The 17,268-nt window shown below is 47.7% G+C and overlaps 1 protein-coding gene across 1 annotated transcript; it reads right to left on the bottom strand.

Annotated features, from left to right (window-relative positions):
* Nucleotides 1-133: 133 nt before the first annotated feature.
* LOC125509536 (RHOMBOID-like protein 10, chloroplastic) lies at nt 134-3,821 on the bottom strand. Its single transcript, XM_048674522.1, has 9 exons — nt 3,543-3,821; nt 2,999-3,255; nt 2,837-2,891; nt 2,671-2,751; nt 2,485-2,581; nt 2,311-2,378; nt 918-1,016; nt 781-822; nt 134-699 (listed from the first exon to the last, which is right to left on the bottom strand). The coding sequence occupies exons 1-9, from the start codon at nt 3,732-3,734 to the stop codon at nt 556-558; spliced, it is 1,035 nt and encodes a 344-aa protein (XP_048530479.1). The 5' UTR covers nt 3,735-3,821; the 3' UTR covers nt 134-555.
* Nucleotides 3,822-17,268: the final 13,447 nt, after the last annotated feature.

The following is a 17,268-nucleotide window of genomic DNA, read 5'->3' as shown; positions in this document are numbered from 1 at the left end:
AGAAAGGGGTAGCAAGTCCTGAATTTTGCTGGTGCGCAACTTACTTCTTTTTGAACACAGGTGCCCAATATATTTATTGGCATGCCACAACAGTCATCAGATCTTATCCATGCACCGAAATAAAACAAAGTGGTGACAAGAATGATCAATACCCATAGTTAGCAGGATCAATCATGAATTCAGTTACACAAATGATTATCAATGAGGTGCTACCAATGCTTGATAAATAAACAATGTAAAATACAATTGTCAGTACCGCCTGACCATACCCTGTCACAATCGTAACAGCTGCAGGTGATCCAAACACAGCAACTAGCTCCAAGTGAGCACAGAGGCACTGGTCTTCTCTGAGCTAGAGCTAGCTCAGCAGCCGCCACACATGGGCATGGTGGGTGATTTCTTCTGCAGAACTAGGTATCAGCCATGGTTTTCGGCTGCTCCCTTTGCTTGGTATGTTGTCCCAATCTTCCTTCTTACTTTCTTTTATCTTTCCTGTCCCACGTGTCTCAGCTATTATACACAGTAAAAATAGGAGCACGGCTATCATACACGCAGTTACCGTGATCTTTTACTGCCTATTAGCTGGTGAATGGGTGCCCTGTCTTTGAACACCATTCTTCCATCCTTTGCTACATACTGGTTTTGCCAAGCTGGACCAAGAAACCATGCCGCAGCCACTCCCCCGAGCAAGCCTCCTAGCTGTTATTAATCAAGTGAACTCATGAGATAAACATTTCATTACAGCGCGGAATGAATTATGCAGAAGTTTGGGAGACTTACATGACCCCAGTTGTCAATGCCCCTTGAAAGGAGACCCATACCCTGTATCAAACCGAATATATGAGATTTCTAGATGGGACAAAGCAAATAGCAAAAACAAAGAAACATGAGGTAAGTGGAAATATATAAATCACTACCATGTTTAAGATGACTACACGTGCTATCTGCTCTAAACTTTCCCTTCCATGCCCCAAAAGCTTTCTGTGCCTCCATGTATAAACAGCATATGCACCAACCTGATGATACACATAAGGTGATAAAATGATGTAGGAACGTATATCATGAATTTCTTAACTAAATAAGAATAGGCCTACGGTTCTTGTTGTTAGTACAAAATACTGGTGGCAATTAGAAATGATATTATTCAAATGCTCAAGTATGACAGATAAAACGATGTACATTAAAATTTAAAGGCCAGCTCAATCAAGATGTTCAAACAAAAGATACACCAATGTAGTACATAGAACTGGGTCCAAATGATATAATATTTTTCAAATGCTCAGGTACGAGTGTACGACAAACAAAACGATGTACATTAGGCCTTGTACAATGCAAGCCACTTAGGGAGGTGTTTAGTAAAATAAACCGATTTTTTCTTAAGCACCAGCTGCTTATCTCTATAGCAGGGGTGCCTAATTAAGCGTTTGTCCTCTGTAAATAAGCACCGGTGCTTAGACAAAAATCGGTTTATTTTTCGAAGTACCCCTCTAAGCACCTTGCATTGTACAAGGCCTTAAAGGCCAGCTCAATCAAGATGTGCAAACAAAAGATACACCAAACGTAGTACATAGAACTGGGTCAAGATGATATGATATTTCTCAAATGCTCAGCACGACAGACAAAACGATGTACATGCAAGCTCAATCAAGATGTGCAAACAAAAGATACACAAATGTAGTACATAGAACTGGGTCAAAATGACATTTTTCAAATGCTCAACTACGGCAGGCAAAACGATGTACTCCCTCCGGTCCTTTTTAGTCTGCATATAAGTTTTGTTTGAAGTCAAAGCATCTTTACTTTGACCAAACTTGTAGAAAAAGGTATCAATATTTACAATGCCAAATCAATATTGTTAGATTCATTATGAAATGTAGTTCATGGAGTATATATTTGGTATTGTGGATGTTGATATTTCTTAATATATATTTGGTCAAACTTTGCAAAGTTTGACTTGACCCGAACCTAATACGCGAAGTAAAAAGGACCGGAGGGAGTACATTAAAGGCCAACTCAATCAAGACGTGCAAACAAAAGATATACACTAATGTAGTACATAGAACTGGGTCAAATTGAAGTTTCCAACTTTGAGGTCGTAGAATAGAAAGAAATAATGATGAAACAATCTGAACAAATTACAACAGATGATCTATGTTCTGATCTACCAGTGACATTTCGTAATTTCATATTGCTAGTAAATTATGCCATGCTGTAGGGTTAAGCAACCATGATAAAGCATCATACATAATAAAATACTCATGGCCCCTGATGTATTTATGTAACTGTATTTTGGAAATGAACTAGACATACCAGTCCAAAAATGGCCCCTGATGCGCCAACAGAAGGTGATTGACAATAGCGATAACTCATTAGTGAACCTGTTACAGTTCGAAGAATGAAGAATCATTTATGAACCAAGAAGCAGACAGCAATCACACCGCCACATGAATTTACCGAAAACAGGTAACAAGGAGAAACAAACACCTGCCAGTGCGGAAGTGAAATAAACAGCAAGAAATCTTTTAGGACCAGTAACGAGCTCCACAGTAGGGCCAATCGAATTCAACGAAAAACAATTGAACTGCATTGCCACAATGATAGGAAGGAAAGTTAGCAATGGTCATTTTGTAGAGTATAGTTCTAATTCTCGATAGAAACAGGATCACATACAGCAAGATGAGTAAGATTTCCATGAAGAATTGTTGATGTAGCCAAACGCCAAAATTCCCCTCTATCAATTAGGCTGTTGACCTTCCATCGTAAATCATGGTTGCAGTCCCATAAGTCAAAAAATAAACAGAGTATAGGTGAAATGGAAATTTCAACACGTACCAACCTTTGCTCCCCACATAATAAGCTTTCCTTGCGATGCTATCTGAGCGATATAAGCCCTTTGGTTAAAGCAGTAAAACTGTGTTAATCCACAAATGCTGAAAGGAGGCTAATACTACTATCGAATAGAAGGGAATCATGCGAATTAAATTGAGCAATCACTCACAGGATATTAACAGCAAGAAGAACATTAGTCCACAGCCTCTTCTTCGAATTGATCCCACGAGGCCGTCTGGGCTGCAAATTTCCGCTACCGACGTATCTCCCACCTGATCTATTCCCACCGAAGAAAGCAGAACTGCAAACAAACGATGCGGAGCACACATTTCCCAGCGCCCCAAGAACGTGGTGTGTGTCAAGTGGCTGTAATCCTCCAAACCAAATGTCGCCTATTCTCGGTAAGACATCAAGAGACCGCACCTCCTACGCATTGCACAATTCAGTTCAGATCAAGTTATGCAGCGAGCTCACAAATTCTTAAACCAATTTCTAACATGAAAAGTTAAAGAGTTCAAAGGCAGCATAGGTGATCATGATAACAACCAACATCTGTATAACTAGAGACTGAAGGATATCACAGTATATTACAAGTGATAAGTCTTAACTAATAAAGCTACCTAAAATAGGCTTAGATGTCGCCAGTGAAAATCCGACAGTTTGCGTCATCACAATAGAAGAGTGAATTGAAGGCTAAGCGAGAGCGCCAGTACCGGCGAGCTGAGGAGGCCGGCGAGGCGACGGCGGAGGGAGCGGCCGAGGTGGACGCCGGCGATGGCCGTGACGACGTTGGGCTTCCAGTCTCCGCCGTCGCCTCCACCGCCTCCGCCGCCGCGGCCAGAGGAGGAGCCGGGAGGGGGCGGGGGAGGCCACGGGAAGGAGGGGAGCAGCAGCCACGGCGCCATGGGATTGGGGCACCACAAGCCTGCGTCGTGGACCCCGTTGATGCCTCTCGATTGGAGACCTTTCCTCTCGCTTTGCTTTTTTTTTTTGAGTAACTCCTCTCGCTTTGCTTGGAGAAGCGGCATCGGACCGTGCTACGGTTGGCCATATGGGCTTCTTTTGCCTAGCGACAACATCATGGGCCTTTCCGATGTCATAAGTACCTCTGCGGCCCGCAAGTTCTTCAAAAGTCAATATGACAATTGCTCGCTGTAAAAATTAACTGTAAAAATCTGATGTCTGATCGAACGCATGGTAATTACTTGCTGTAGCGATTTTTTTTAACAATTTCCTTAAACTACATGACAATTATCTTTTTTTTTGCGGGGTACTACATGACAATTATCACTTTAGAACATGGTAAATCTTACACAGCAACATGACAAACTTATCTGTTTTTGTATGACAAATCTGTATGTTCGGTAGCACGTCAAATTTTTAACATTTACCAAACATAGCCATCCATATTGGAGTTTGAGCACAATATTTATATAGGTTTGGTTGTGTCGCTGTTAGATTTTTCAAGGAGAATAGTTTCAAAATGTTATCGTAATTGTTTATTTACATATTTATACAACAATTAACGGCCAAAATTGCACATTGGAGAACGTGCAGTATCTAAAATATCATGTGTTGTAGAACAAACATATTCTTTTGTATGCGCCTGCAAACTACTCCCTCCGTTCTTAAATATTTGTCTTTCTAGAGATTTTAACAAGTGACTACATACGAAACAAAATGAGTGAATCTACACTCTAAAATATGTCTATATACATATGTATGTGATAGTCCATTTAAAATCTTTAAAAAGACAAGTATTTAGGAATGGAGGGAGTATTTATGTTTTTTTCTACCAAAGCATGACAACCTTTGTGAAAACTATTCCCTCCGTATCAAAATGTAAGACTATTTTTACACCGTGATAGTGCAAAAAAGTAGGCTTTTTTTTGGGGGGGGGGGGGGGGGGGGGGGGGGTAGTTAATTGGCCACCACCCCCTCAAAAAAGAAGTTAATTGGCCACCACTACACATACACAAACAATTGATGTCATCCATCAAAACCAGTTTACTCTGTGGGATCGCTGCCATCCAGCATCCAGGTAAGCATTCGTAGTTGGACCCCAAAAAATGGTAAAGGACACACGTTCGTTTTGCAGGCAACAGCCCTGCGTTCGATGTTCGATCGGTCACCGGCCAGCCATAAATTCGTAAAGCGAGCCAGACATGGACAAATCCAAGCCAAAAGGGATCAAAGACGAGAAAGCGAAAGACAGAACCAACAGATCGGGGATCATGCCCGTGTCGTCGCTCCAGGCTCCCAAGATGATCTGGAAAGCGCGGGCAGGCGTGAGGGAATCGCACGAGCTCGCCTTGTCAATTCATTCATGTCACCCCAGCCCAGCCCAGCCCAGCCCAGCCCACGGGCCGGCATTGCTCGTGGAAAGTAAACCGTCACGGTACAGTGGGGCCAGATCCCTGCATTTTCTAACCTGCACTACTAAAGAATGTCTCTACCACATTGGCACGTTGGCTGGATCGTTCAAAAGTGCAGTGCACCCGCAGCGTTCGAATCGAATCTGAAACCCGCGCGAGGCAAAACCGGTCTCGTGAGCCGCTGTCCTTGGCGGCGGCGCGGTCACCGGTCTACTCGCCGCGCCCGACACAGAGCCTACGGCAAGCCCACGGCACGGCGGCGGAGGATCACTTTTCTTTCTTTTTTACCCCAGCAAGAAAGACCGTGCCACCGCTGCGACGATTCCTCCCTCCCTTTTCCCCGAAAACTTCACCCGCGGCGGCTACCGTGGTCGAATTCTCCGCTCCCTTTTGGCTTTTGGGCAAATTTCCTTTTCTTTACCCCGATGACACGAGAGCGCTTTGGCTTTGGGTTTGATCAGAATCAGATGATGATTTCGTCTGGGGAAACGCTGCTCACCTACTGGCAATAATTCGTTCGCTGGGACACGTCCCGGCCGAGCTTATCTACAACGGGAACGCACTGCCCCGGTTGAACTGGTCCCGCTGGATGGCGCTGTGCGCATACGTCTATCTATCCCGTCAAATCCGCCAGGCTGCTCGTAGATTGGATTGGATTGGGGAGGTTTCGTCTGCGCTGCAGGGCGTGGCTTGACCTGTTCGTCCATTGCTGAATTATCTTGTTCGGAAGAAGAAGAGAAATGATTGAGCAAGCAGCGACCTCATCATGTTACTTGGGCGACGCAGAGCACGTATGGCCACGATGAGCCACACGCGCCGGAAAGCTGTGTGTGCCGAGGTTTTGATAGCCCAACGTACTGCACGTACGTACGTACTTGTCGCCTGGCTGTGACAAAGACGGCGCTCCCGGCCATCGAGCGGCCAGCGGCGTGGCTGCATGCATGCATGCTGCATCTTGCATGGTCCATGCCGTGCCGTGCCCCCTCCACGACGCCAAAATTTCTTAAACGACAAGGCAAGCACGGACGAGATTGGAACGGCGCGCGCATCTTCACATTGCACTTGATTGGGTGCTCCTCTTCAGGCCCGAGCCAATAAGACCAAGATAACAACGGAATTAATCACTGTGGCAGAGCGCTCTCTCTCTCTCTGACTACGGCGTTAGTATTTCTCTGGGCAATGTCAGATGAAGTTCTTATTGTGTTCGTGGTTTTGCTCCCGGGATGGGCCATGGAAGCAGGCCGGAGTTACTGCTGCATGCGTCGCGATCATGGCGAGCCGAAAGACCAAAAGACCAAAAGTATCGGGTACGATGCGGAGAAAGAAACGTGGATGCTGCAGTGCCATTAGGCTTCTATCTATCTATCTATCTATCCTCTGCGCGCGACTGCGCGGGCAGCTACGGTGGAAATTGCACGCAGCGACGTGTGCTTTCAGATTCTTTTCTTCTTTCGCGAATTGACTGCTGAATATTCTGAGATGCTGCTGCTACTGCAGAGATGCTGGCAGATCGTCCAGAGCTCGAGCAGAACGGCACACACGACGTAGAGTTGAGACGGAGGGAACAAAAGTAGACAGGTAGATTCAATGTAATTTTGAACTGCATTCGTCATTTCGTCATTCCGGCCTGCATCCATGGCCCATCCTCGGAGCAAACCACCACGTACACAATAAGAACTTCATCTGCATTGCCCAGAAAATACTAACACCGCAGTCAGAGAGAGAGAGAGCGCTCTGCCACAGTGATTAATTCCGTTGTTATCTTGGTCTTATTGGCTCGGGCCTGAAGAGGAGCACCCAATCAAGTGCAATGTGAAGATGCGCGCGCCGTTCCAATCTCGTTCGTGCTTGCCTTGTCGTTTAAGGCTGGTCATAGTGGGGAGTAACTTAGACTAGTGTCATATGCATGATACTAGTTTAAGTTACTACCCTCATAGTGCAAAGTATCTTAATAGTAGTGCCATAGTTTGTTTCATTTATTGACTTATAGACTCATTTTACCTCGGAAAGCGCTATGTTACAGTAACATATTAGACTATCCATAGTGAAAGTAACATAGATGCATCTCTCTCCCTCTCACTCGGATATCCTTGGCAATGCCAGAGCAACAGCATGTGCGGGACGGGCGGGCGCCACCGGTAGCTGGTGGATGCATATGGTCCATGGAGCAAAGAAGGAAAAAGGCCATGTGATTTTGCGCGAGCGTGTAAAAAGACCACGCTGCCTTTTTCCTCCCCCTCTCTCTCCCTCTCGGTGGGCGACCGGGTGAGTGAGCTAGTGGAGGCCGAGAGATTCAGTCAGTCAGGTGTATGATCTGGACCATCGAAGGGTGCAATTGATCGGCCCGTGGCCGGCTTCGATCCAGGGCTGCGAGCAAGTGGCCGGGCGCTCGATTAGACGGGCGGAAGCTTGGCGAGGACGGAGAAAGCCGTGCATGCCGTTTCTGGATCGGGCCGCTGGAGTGGAGTGGCACGTACAGTAGAGTGTGCCGGTGATGAATTAGGGTCGGAATTCTCGCTAGGTGTAGCTGCTTTCCCTTTGTCTCACGCCCTGATTGCGAATCCATGCATGGCGAAAGCCTCTCGGAGGAGCAATAATTGCCCGCCACTACGTGCATGTGATCGACCTCTCAGCGAGGAAATTCGCAGCTACTTACTACGTGCAGCCTGTCTGTCTTGAGCACGCACGCTCCAAAGCGGGCGCCCCCGTCTAGTTCTGGTAGGAGCGGTGCTCGGAGTAGCATAGCGTCACCCACGCCAGCTCTGCCAACCAAAGAAGGAATAGTAGACTAGTGTAGAGTACTGCTATAGTAGTGGTAGTCACCTACTACCGTACTACAGTACATACGTAGCACATCTAGGGACGCGCCGAAGTCTACTGTGGGTAGGAGCAGGCGTAGGCGCGTCGCCTACAGCAGTGAGCATGCACGCCGGCACGCCCCCAAAGCCAAAGCAGACTAGTCGCCCGTCCGCCCGTCCGCCCATGGATCCGCAGCGAGCGACGTGCCGCCCGTCCGCCCCGCCCCCACCACCCACCCACCACCAGCCCCTCCGCCGCACCCAACCAACCAGCCAGCCAGCCAATTACCGTGACTGGCTGGCTGACCGGCACCGTCACGCCACACGACGCCGTCCGTGGCATGAATGAACCGCAAAAAAAGTCGTACTGCGCGCCCGCCCCGGTCCGGGAACGGAACATGACCCAGTCTTTCGCGCCGTGCCCCCGCTGGCGTCGTCGTGTAGGTGTAGGGGTGGGGGTGCTGCCGCCGCCGTGTAGATGTAGGGGGCGCCCGCCAGCGTAACGTGGGAATCATCGGCGGAACGGGCGGGGCCGGCGGGGTCAAGTCAAGGCGTGGTACAGCGTCCGTACCGTAGACTGGCTAGGGTTGAGGAGGTTGAACTGGACCTGGGGCACGCGCCTTCGGAGGGAGGGCGTTTTGGCTTGGCCGCCAAGGCGACCGCGCGAGCGAGGGCAAGGGCGCCGTCGATGACCTCGAGGGCAAGGTTTTGGCTCACGACGTCAGCGCGAAGGTCATCCACCGACTACTTAAAACATCTCAATAGTCTACGGCTATTTGACTATGGCGATCAAAGCACCCACTGTCGATGCTTGAGACCGAGTTCACTGCATATACTAGACAAATTAGGAAAGAGCGCATCTGTGCATTTCCGGGAACCTTGGATCTTCACGGACGGTTTACGTGATATTTCCAGGAAGAAGGTCTCATGAGGTACTGGGTCTCTTGAAGTGCCCAGTCATGCAAGGTTGTCTGCTGCAATGTTGTCGCTTCTTTTGACATGGTGCAGCCCAATATCGTCGAATTTGCCCTTGAGTTCTCGCGACCTGTTGTACCACGAGATCAGGGGCCGCCTCGACAGCTAAAGTGTCGAATGCCCGTGGAGGCCACAATGTGGAGGCCGTGGAGGAGGGCCTCGTACTCGGCAACGTTGTTGGAGTCCCAGAAGTGAAGCTGCAGAACATAGTTCATTTTATTACCTCTTGGGGACACAAGGACTACTCTGGCACCTAGTCCATGTAATGTCATCGATCCATCGAAATATATTGTCCAGTATTAGAGGTTGATCTTGTTGGGGACGTACTACGCCTCGGTCCATTCAGCCAAGAAGTAGGTGATCGCTTGTGACTTGACTTCCGAGTGTGGTTTGTAGGAGATATCGAATGGTAGAAGCTCGATTACCCAATTAGCCACGCGGCCTGTTTCGTCCTTATTTTTATGACGCCGGAGAGTGGTGCATGACTCGCCATTGTGATTGGGTTGGCCTGAAAGTAGTGTCGTAGCTTCCCTGGCGGCCATGAATACTTCGTATGTTATCTTTTCACAATGCAGGTACCGTGTTTTGCACGGCGTTAGTAGCTCACTGACGTAGTACACCGGGGGTTACACCCGCTGGGTCTTGCCGGTCTCCTCCCTTTCCACCGCGATCACCACACTTACCACTTGGGTGGTCACTGATATGTATAGCAACATTGGTTCGGATTGTGCCGGGAGGCGAGTAGTGTGTTTGATTGTAGTAGCCTTTTGAGATTTGCGAAGGCTTCTTTGGCCTCGTCACTCCAATAGAACCCGCCTCCTTTTTTTTGGAGCCTGTATAGCGGGAGTGCTTCCCCCTCAGCCTGGAGATAAATCGGTTGCCACACACCTGTCGAGCTTCTGCACGTGTCGAACTGTCTCTGCTGGCTTCAAGTTGATTATTTCTTGGATCTTCTCCGGGTTTGCTTCAATTCCCCGTTGGAACACTATGAATCCTAGAATTTGTCCTGCGGGGACCCCGAAGACACATTTTTGGAGTTGAGCTTCATGCTGAAGCCGCGAAGGTTGTTGAAGGTTTGTTGGAGGTCTGCGAGGAGGCTGGAGCCCTGACACGATTTGACCACGATGTCATCGATGTAGACCTTCGTGTTTATCCTAATTTGCTTGTTGAAACACTTCTGCATCGTTCGTTGGTATGTTGCCCCGACGTTCTTGAGCCCGAAGGGCATTGTGATGTAATAGAATGGCCCGTAAGGCATGATGAAGGAGGTCATCTCTTGATATGACTTCTTCATTCGTACATGATGGTATCCGGAGTATGCATCAAGGAAACACAAACGTTCGCAGCCTGTGGTGGAGTCAATGATTTGATCAATTCTTGAAGTGGGAATGGGTCCTTGGGGCAGACTTTGTTGAGGTCGGTGTAGTCGACGCCCATACAGCACGACATGTTCTTTTTGCGCATCATGACTGGGTTAGCTAGCCACTTTGGATATGTGACCTCTCTAATGAACCCGTCAGCCAAGAGCCCGGCTATTTCTTCTTCGATAGTCATTCGCTTCTCTGTGGCGAAACGACGTAAGGCCTTTTTCACTGTTCGTGCGTCCTTGCGGGCGTTCAGACATTGCTCGGCCTTTTAGGCTGGTACTCGGCATTTCGGCGGGTTTCCATGTGAAAATGTCCCATTTTGCTTGGAGGAAGGCAAGCAGTTCTGCTTACTGCTCGCTTGGGAGGTCTCCTCTGATTGTTACCATTTTCTTCATGTCCTACGGGTGTACTTGGAATTTTTTCGTGCTTGAGCCGACTGGAAGACTGAACCTGGCCTTGGATTTTCCAGGAGCTCCAATTTTTATGGATGTACATTCGCTTAATCCTTTCGAGCTCCGTGGAGGCCAAAGCGGCCTCGACGAGCTCCATGTTGGTGACCTCTGCTTCAGAAGCTCTTTCTGGGCTCCCGCAGGCGGTGATAGTGCCATTTGGGCCTGCCATCTGTAATTGTAGGTATGCGTTTTTTACATATACTGGCTGATACGTCTCCAACGTATCTATAATTTTTTATTGTTCCATGCTATCATAGTATAAATCCTGGATGCTTTATATGCAATTATATGTCATTATATATCTTTTTGGGACTACTTATTAACTTAGTGCCAAGTGCGAGTTGCTGTTTTAGGTTTTCCAGGATATCAATACCAAATGAAGTCCAAATGCCATGAAACTTTTTCATGATTTTTTTGACACAAGAGATCCTAGAAGCTTCGGGAGAGGGCCAAAAGACAAAGGAGTGGCCCACAAGCCACCAGGGAGCGCCCATGGGGGTAGGCGCACCCTGGTGCCCCGTGGGCCCTGCCTCACTCCGTTTGACCTAACTCCACCTCTATAAATTCTCTAAAATCAAGAAACCAATAGAGAGCCACCCGAAACACTTTTTCCGCCACCCCAAGCTTCCGTTCTCGTAGATCCCATCTGGAGGCCTTTTTTGGCACCCTACCGGAGGGGAAATCAATCACGGAGGGACTCTACATCAACCTTGCGGCCCTCGTGATGATGTGTGATTAGTTTACCATAGACCTACGGGTCCATAGCCAGTAGCTAGAGTGCTTCTTCTCTCTCTTTCATCTTCAATACAATGTTCTCATCGATGTTCTTGGAGATCTATTCGATGTAATCACCTTTTGGGGCGAGTTTATGATCAGATTATTGATACGTCTCCAACATATCTATAATTTTTGCTTGTTCCATGTTGTTATATTATCATTCTTGGATGTTTTACAATCATTTTATAGCAACTTTATATCATTTTTTGAGACTAACCTATTGACATAGTGCCGAGTTCCAGTTGCTTTTTTTGCTTGTTTTTTACTTCGCAGAATATGAGTACCAAACGGAGTCCAAATGCATCGAAACTTTTTGGAGAATTTTTATGGACCAGAAGGAACAACTTGGGCCAAAGAAGTACCAGAGGGGTGCCCCGAGGGGGGCACAACCCACCCGGGTGCGCCTGGGGGCCCAGGCGTGCCCTGATGGGTTGTGCCCACCTCGGTGGCCTCCTGCACCGCCTCTTCGCTCTATAAAGACACCAATATTCCAAAAAACCCTAAGGGAGTCAACTAAAAATAACTCTAGCTGTCACAAGTTCTAGAACCACCGGATCCAATCTAGACACCGTCATGGAGAGGTTCATCATCCTCATTGGTGCCTCTCCGATGATGCATTAGTTCATCATAGACCTATGGGTCCGTAGGCAGTAGTAGATGGCTTCCTCTCTCTCTCTTTTGATTTTCAATACAATTGTCTCTTGGAGATCTATTTGATGTAATTCTTTTTACGGTGTGTTTTGTTGGGATCCGGTGAACTTTAAGTTTATGATCATATCTATATCCATGAATATTATTTGAGCCTTCTTTTGATCTCTTATATGCATGGTTACTTATAGCCTCATATTTCTTCTTCGAATCTTTGGTTTAGTTAGGCCAACTAGATCGATTTTTCTTGCCATGGGAAGAGGTGCTCTGTGATGGGTTCGATCATGCGGTGTGTTGGGGAACACAGTATTTCAAAAAAATTCCTACGATCACGCAAGATCTATCTAGGAGATGCATAGCAACGAGCGGGGAGAGTGTGTCTACGTACCCTTGTAGACCGAAAGCGGAAGCGTTGAGTAACGCGGTTGATGTAGTCGAACGTCTTCGCTATCCAACCGATCAGGTACCGAACGCACGGCACCTCCACGATCTGCACACGTTCAGCTCGGTGACGTCCCTCGAACTCTAGATCCAGCTGAGGCCGAGGGAGAGTTTCTTCAGCACGACGGCGTGTTGACGGTGATGATGAAGTTACCGATGCAGGGCTTCGCCTAAGCACTATGACAATATGACCGAGGTGGAAACCTGTGGAGGGGGGCACTGCACACGGCTAAGAGATCAACTTGTGTTTCTATGGGGTGCCTCCTCCCCCGTATATAAAGGAGGGGAGGAGGAGGAGGGCCGGCCACAAGGGGCGCGCCCAAAGGGGGGATTCCTACTCCTAGTAGGAGTAGGTTTCCCGCTTTCCTAGTCCAAGTTGGAGAAGAAGGAAGGAAAGGAGAGGGAGAAGGAAAGAGGGGGGCGCTGCCCCCTCCCTAGTCCAATTCGGACCAACCCATGGGGGGTGCGCGGCCTCCCCTTGTGGCCCTTCTCTCCTTTCCACTAAGGCCCATGAAGGCCCAATACTTCCCCCAGCGAATTCCCGTAACTCTCCGGTACTCCGAAAAATAACTCTCCGGTACTCCGAAAAATACCTGAACCACTCAGAACCTTTCTGATGTCCGAACATAGCCTTCCAATATATTGATCTCTACGTCTCGACCATTTCGAGACTCCTCGCCATGTCCGTGATCACATCCGGGACTCCAAACAACCTTCGGTACATCAAATCACATAACTCACAATACATATCGTCATCGGGCGTTAAGCGTGCGGACCCTACGGGTTTGAGAACTATGTAGACATGACCGAGACTCATCTCCGGTCAATAACCAATAACGGAACCTGGATGCTCATATTGGTTCCTACATATTCTACAAAGATCTTTATCGGTCAAACTGCATTACAACATATGTTGTTCCCTTTGTCATCGGTATGTTACTTGCCCGAGATTCAATCGTCGGTACCATCATACCTAGTTCAATCTCGTTACCGGGAAGTCTCTTTAGTTGTTCCGTAGTGCATCATCCCGCAACTAACTCAATAGTCACATTGCTTGCAAGGCTTATAGTGATGTGCATTACCGAGAGGGCCCAGAGATACCTCTCCGACAATCGGAGTGACAAATCCTAATCTCGATCTATGCCAACTCAACAAACATCATCGAAGACACCTGTAGAGCATCTTTATAATCACCTAGTTATGTTGTGACGTTTGATAGCACACTAAGTGTTCCTCCCGTATTTGGGAGTTGCATAATCTCATAGTCATAGGAACATGTATAAGTCATGAAGAAAGCAATAGCAATAAACTAAACGATCATAGTGCTAAGCTAACGGATGGGTCTAGTCCATCACCTTATTCTCTAATGATGTGATCCCATTCATCAAATGACAAGACATGTTCACGGCTAGGAAACTTAACCATCTTTGATTAATGAGCTAGTCAAGTAGAGGCATACTAGGGACACTCTGTTTGTCTATGTATTCACACATGTACTAAGTTTCCGGTTAATACAATTCTAGCATGAATAATAAACATTTATCATGATATAAGGAAATATAAATAACAACTTTATTATTGCCTCTAGGGCATATTTCCTTCAGTCACCCACTTGCACTAGAGTCAATAATCTAGTTCACATCGTCATGTGATTTCACACCAATAATTCACATCTTTATGTGATTAGTTCACATCTTCATGTTACTAATACCCAAAGGGTTTACTAGAGTCAATAATCTAGTTCACATCGCTATGTGATTAACACCCAAAGAGTGATCATGTTTTACTTGTGAAAGAAGTTTAGTCTATGGGTCTGCAACATTCAGATCCGTATTTATTTTGCAAATTTTTATGTCTACAATACTCTGCACGGAGCTACTCTAGCTAATTGCTCCCACTTTCAATATGTATCTAGATCGAGACTTAGAGTCATCTAGATCGGTGTAAGAAGCTTGCATCGACGTAACTCTTTATCACCTCCATAATCGAGAAATATCTCCTTAGTATTCTAAGGATAATTTTGACCGCTGTCAAGTGATCCACTCCTGGATCAATATCGTACCCCCTTGCCAAACTAATGGCAAGGTACACAATAGGTTTGGTACACAACATAGCATACTTTATAGAACCTATGGCTAAGGCATAGGGAATGATCTTCATTCTCTTTCTACTTTCTGCCGTGGTCGTGTTTTGAGTCTTACTCAACTTTACACCTTGCAATACATGTAAGAACTCCTTCTTTGACTGTTCCATTTTGAACTACTTCAAAAATCTTGTCAAGATATGTAATCATTGAAAAATCTTATCAAGCGTCTTGATCTATCTCTAGATTTTGATGCCTAATATGTAAGCAGCTTCACCGAGGTCTTTGTTTGAAAAACTCCTTTATGCTTTCCAGAAAAATTCTACATCACACTACAAAAAAAAGACACATCCGTGACATTTTGGGCCGAACAAATTTTTTTTCTGTCATACTTATGACACTTCTACGACGATAATTGTGACAAAATCCGGTATCATCATAGATGTGGTGGGCTCCAACTTTTATGAAAAAAATCATGACAGAAAATGGGCTTTTCGTCCTGGGCGGGCCGGAGACGCAGCTGCATGACATCCTTTGGGCCGTCCATGACGGAAAAAACCATGGTAGAAGCGAGGGCACTCCCCTTCCCTTCTTGAGCGCCTTTGCCTCCAGATCCGTGGAGGCCCCCCTTTTTTTCCTTCCCCCCTCGGGGGGGGGGAGTTACTTTCCTCCTCCTTCTCCTCCTCCTCCTCGCCGTCCTCAACAGTGGGGGAGGAATAGGTTTCATCGTCTTCGAACGTCACGTCCGAAGTGCCTTTATGGCGGAGGCCTCTTCTGGTCCCATTGACCTTCTTCTTGGCCGTCTTCTCCGGCGCCTGGTAGGGCGCCGAAACCAGCATCTTCGTTAGAAGCGGGATAGCTGGGTTTTCGGGCAGCGGAGCCGGACACTGGATCCGCTCCGCCTTCTCTGTCCAGCCCTGGAAAGACAAATATGGAAGCTTAGACATCTTCCTTGAATACACAGGTGAAGGATACACCTTGCAATACGAAAAACTTACCGGACTGGCGGGATGGGCCAGGTTGTACCCACGGTCCTCGGTCGTCTTCGGCCACGTCTCATTGGCCTTGAAAAGCACCTTTCAGATGCCTTCGTGCGTGACGCCGAAGAACTGTTGCAGGGTCTGGTGCTTGGCCGGATCGAACTCCCACAGATTGCAGGTCTGGCTCTGGCAAGGAAGTATCCGATGTCCACAATGCCTGCTGTACGGCCAACCATGCAATTTTTTTGCATTTGAGAATGGCCCCACTCCGTCAAATGCACTCATAAGTTTCATATTTACTTTTACCATAAATGAGATCATGAAAAACCAAGAGCACATATTAGGCTGGTCGTAATGGAAGTATCATACGCGGTATTATGCATGCCAACTAGACTTTTTGGATGATGTGACACACAATTAAATGAGCAAAGAAAGGGTATGGTATCATATTAAATGTTGTACTACTTTATGTTATGCATGGCAATTAATGAAGTATTGTAAGATACTAACTTATGATACTATGCATTATGAAAGTAATATCATATACTATTATGATACTAGTATCATATGCATGATACTAATATACTATACTCCGCATTTCAACCAGCCTTAAGCTTTGCTAATTCATAATCGAACCAGGTTCGAGCTCTTTGTAGGCCCGGTTTGCGCTTTTGTCCGAAAAGAGTGGAAAGCACATCCAAGCCTCAATTGTTTCGAGCTATATATTGCTTCCTAGTTATATTACTGGTACGATAAGTAAGGTAGAGTGAAAGTTGCCGAGCGCTCTTTACCACCGCTAACCTACGCCATCCATCTGCACTCCACGAGCGTATATACATTACTCAAAAGACCAGTCGTTTCACTCCCATATAATCCAACAGAGAAGAAAGCGGCCGCTAAAAAGACAGCGAAAAAGCGAGCCTCGACCGAGAAAACACCAGGACGCGACGGTTTTTTTACCCCGAAAAGTCCCGCGGTCAAAAAGGGGGCAAGGCGGCCAGGGCACGCGGTGCCAGGAGCCCCCAGCCGTTTCCAAGCTGGGCACGCCGTGCCGCACACGGCCACAGAGCCGTATCGCGCGCGCGCGCCAGTCCAGTTCGTTTTTGGCCCCGTCGCCGCGCCTCGACCACCGTCCTCTCCTCGCCCCGTCCGTCCACCGGAAAGCTCCCCCCCGCTCGGCCGCACATGCCAGGCCTTGGACGCACTCGCCTCACCGCACCCTACCCTACCCCACCCCTTCCCCAGGGATTCAGATCCGGAACCGGCGGGCCCCGCCCACGCTCACGCCCAAAGCGCTCCCCGGTCGGGTCCGGCCCGGTTCGATCCGATCCCAGCCGGGTAGTACGGCCCCGGCCCTCCGCGCGCAGGGCCAATCAAACACCGGGAGTACAGACCAGACCCTGTCTTCTCCCCCTCCGCCCCGCGGAACACCCGGGTCGCGATCCCGCGGGATCCGTCAACGACCCACTGACCCCGGGCGCCACCACGGGAGGGCGCCCCACATGGCAGTGTGCGCAGCGCCCGCCGTGGGGCGCTAGGAGTT

This window comes from Triticum urartu, chromosome 5 (genome assembly GCF_003073215.2).
Source record: "Triticum urartu cultivar G1812 chromosome 5, Tu2.1, whole genome shotgun sequence".
NCBI classification, from domain to species: domain Eukaryota; kingdom Viridiplantae; phylum Streptophyta; class Magnoliopsida; order Poales; family Poaceae; genus Triticum; species Triticum urartu.
Note: the sequence above shows the minus strand (reverse complement) of the source record. Positions and strands in the feature narration are given on the sequence as shown.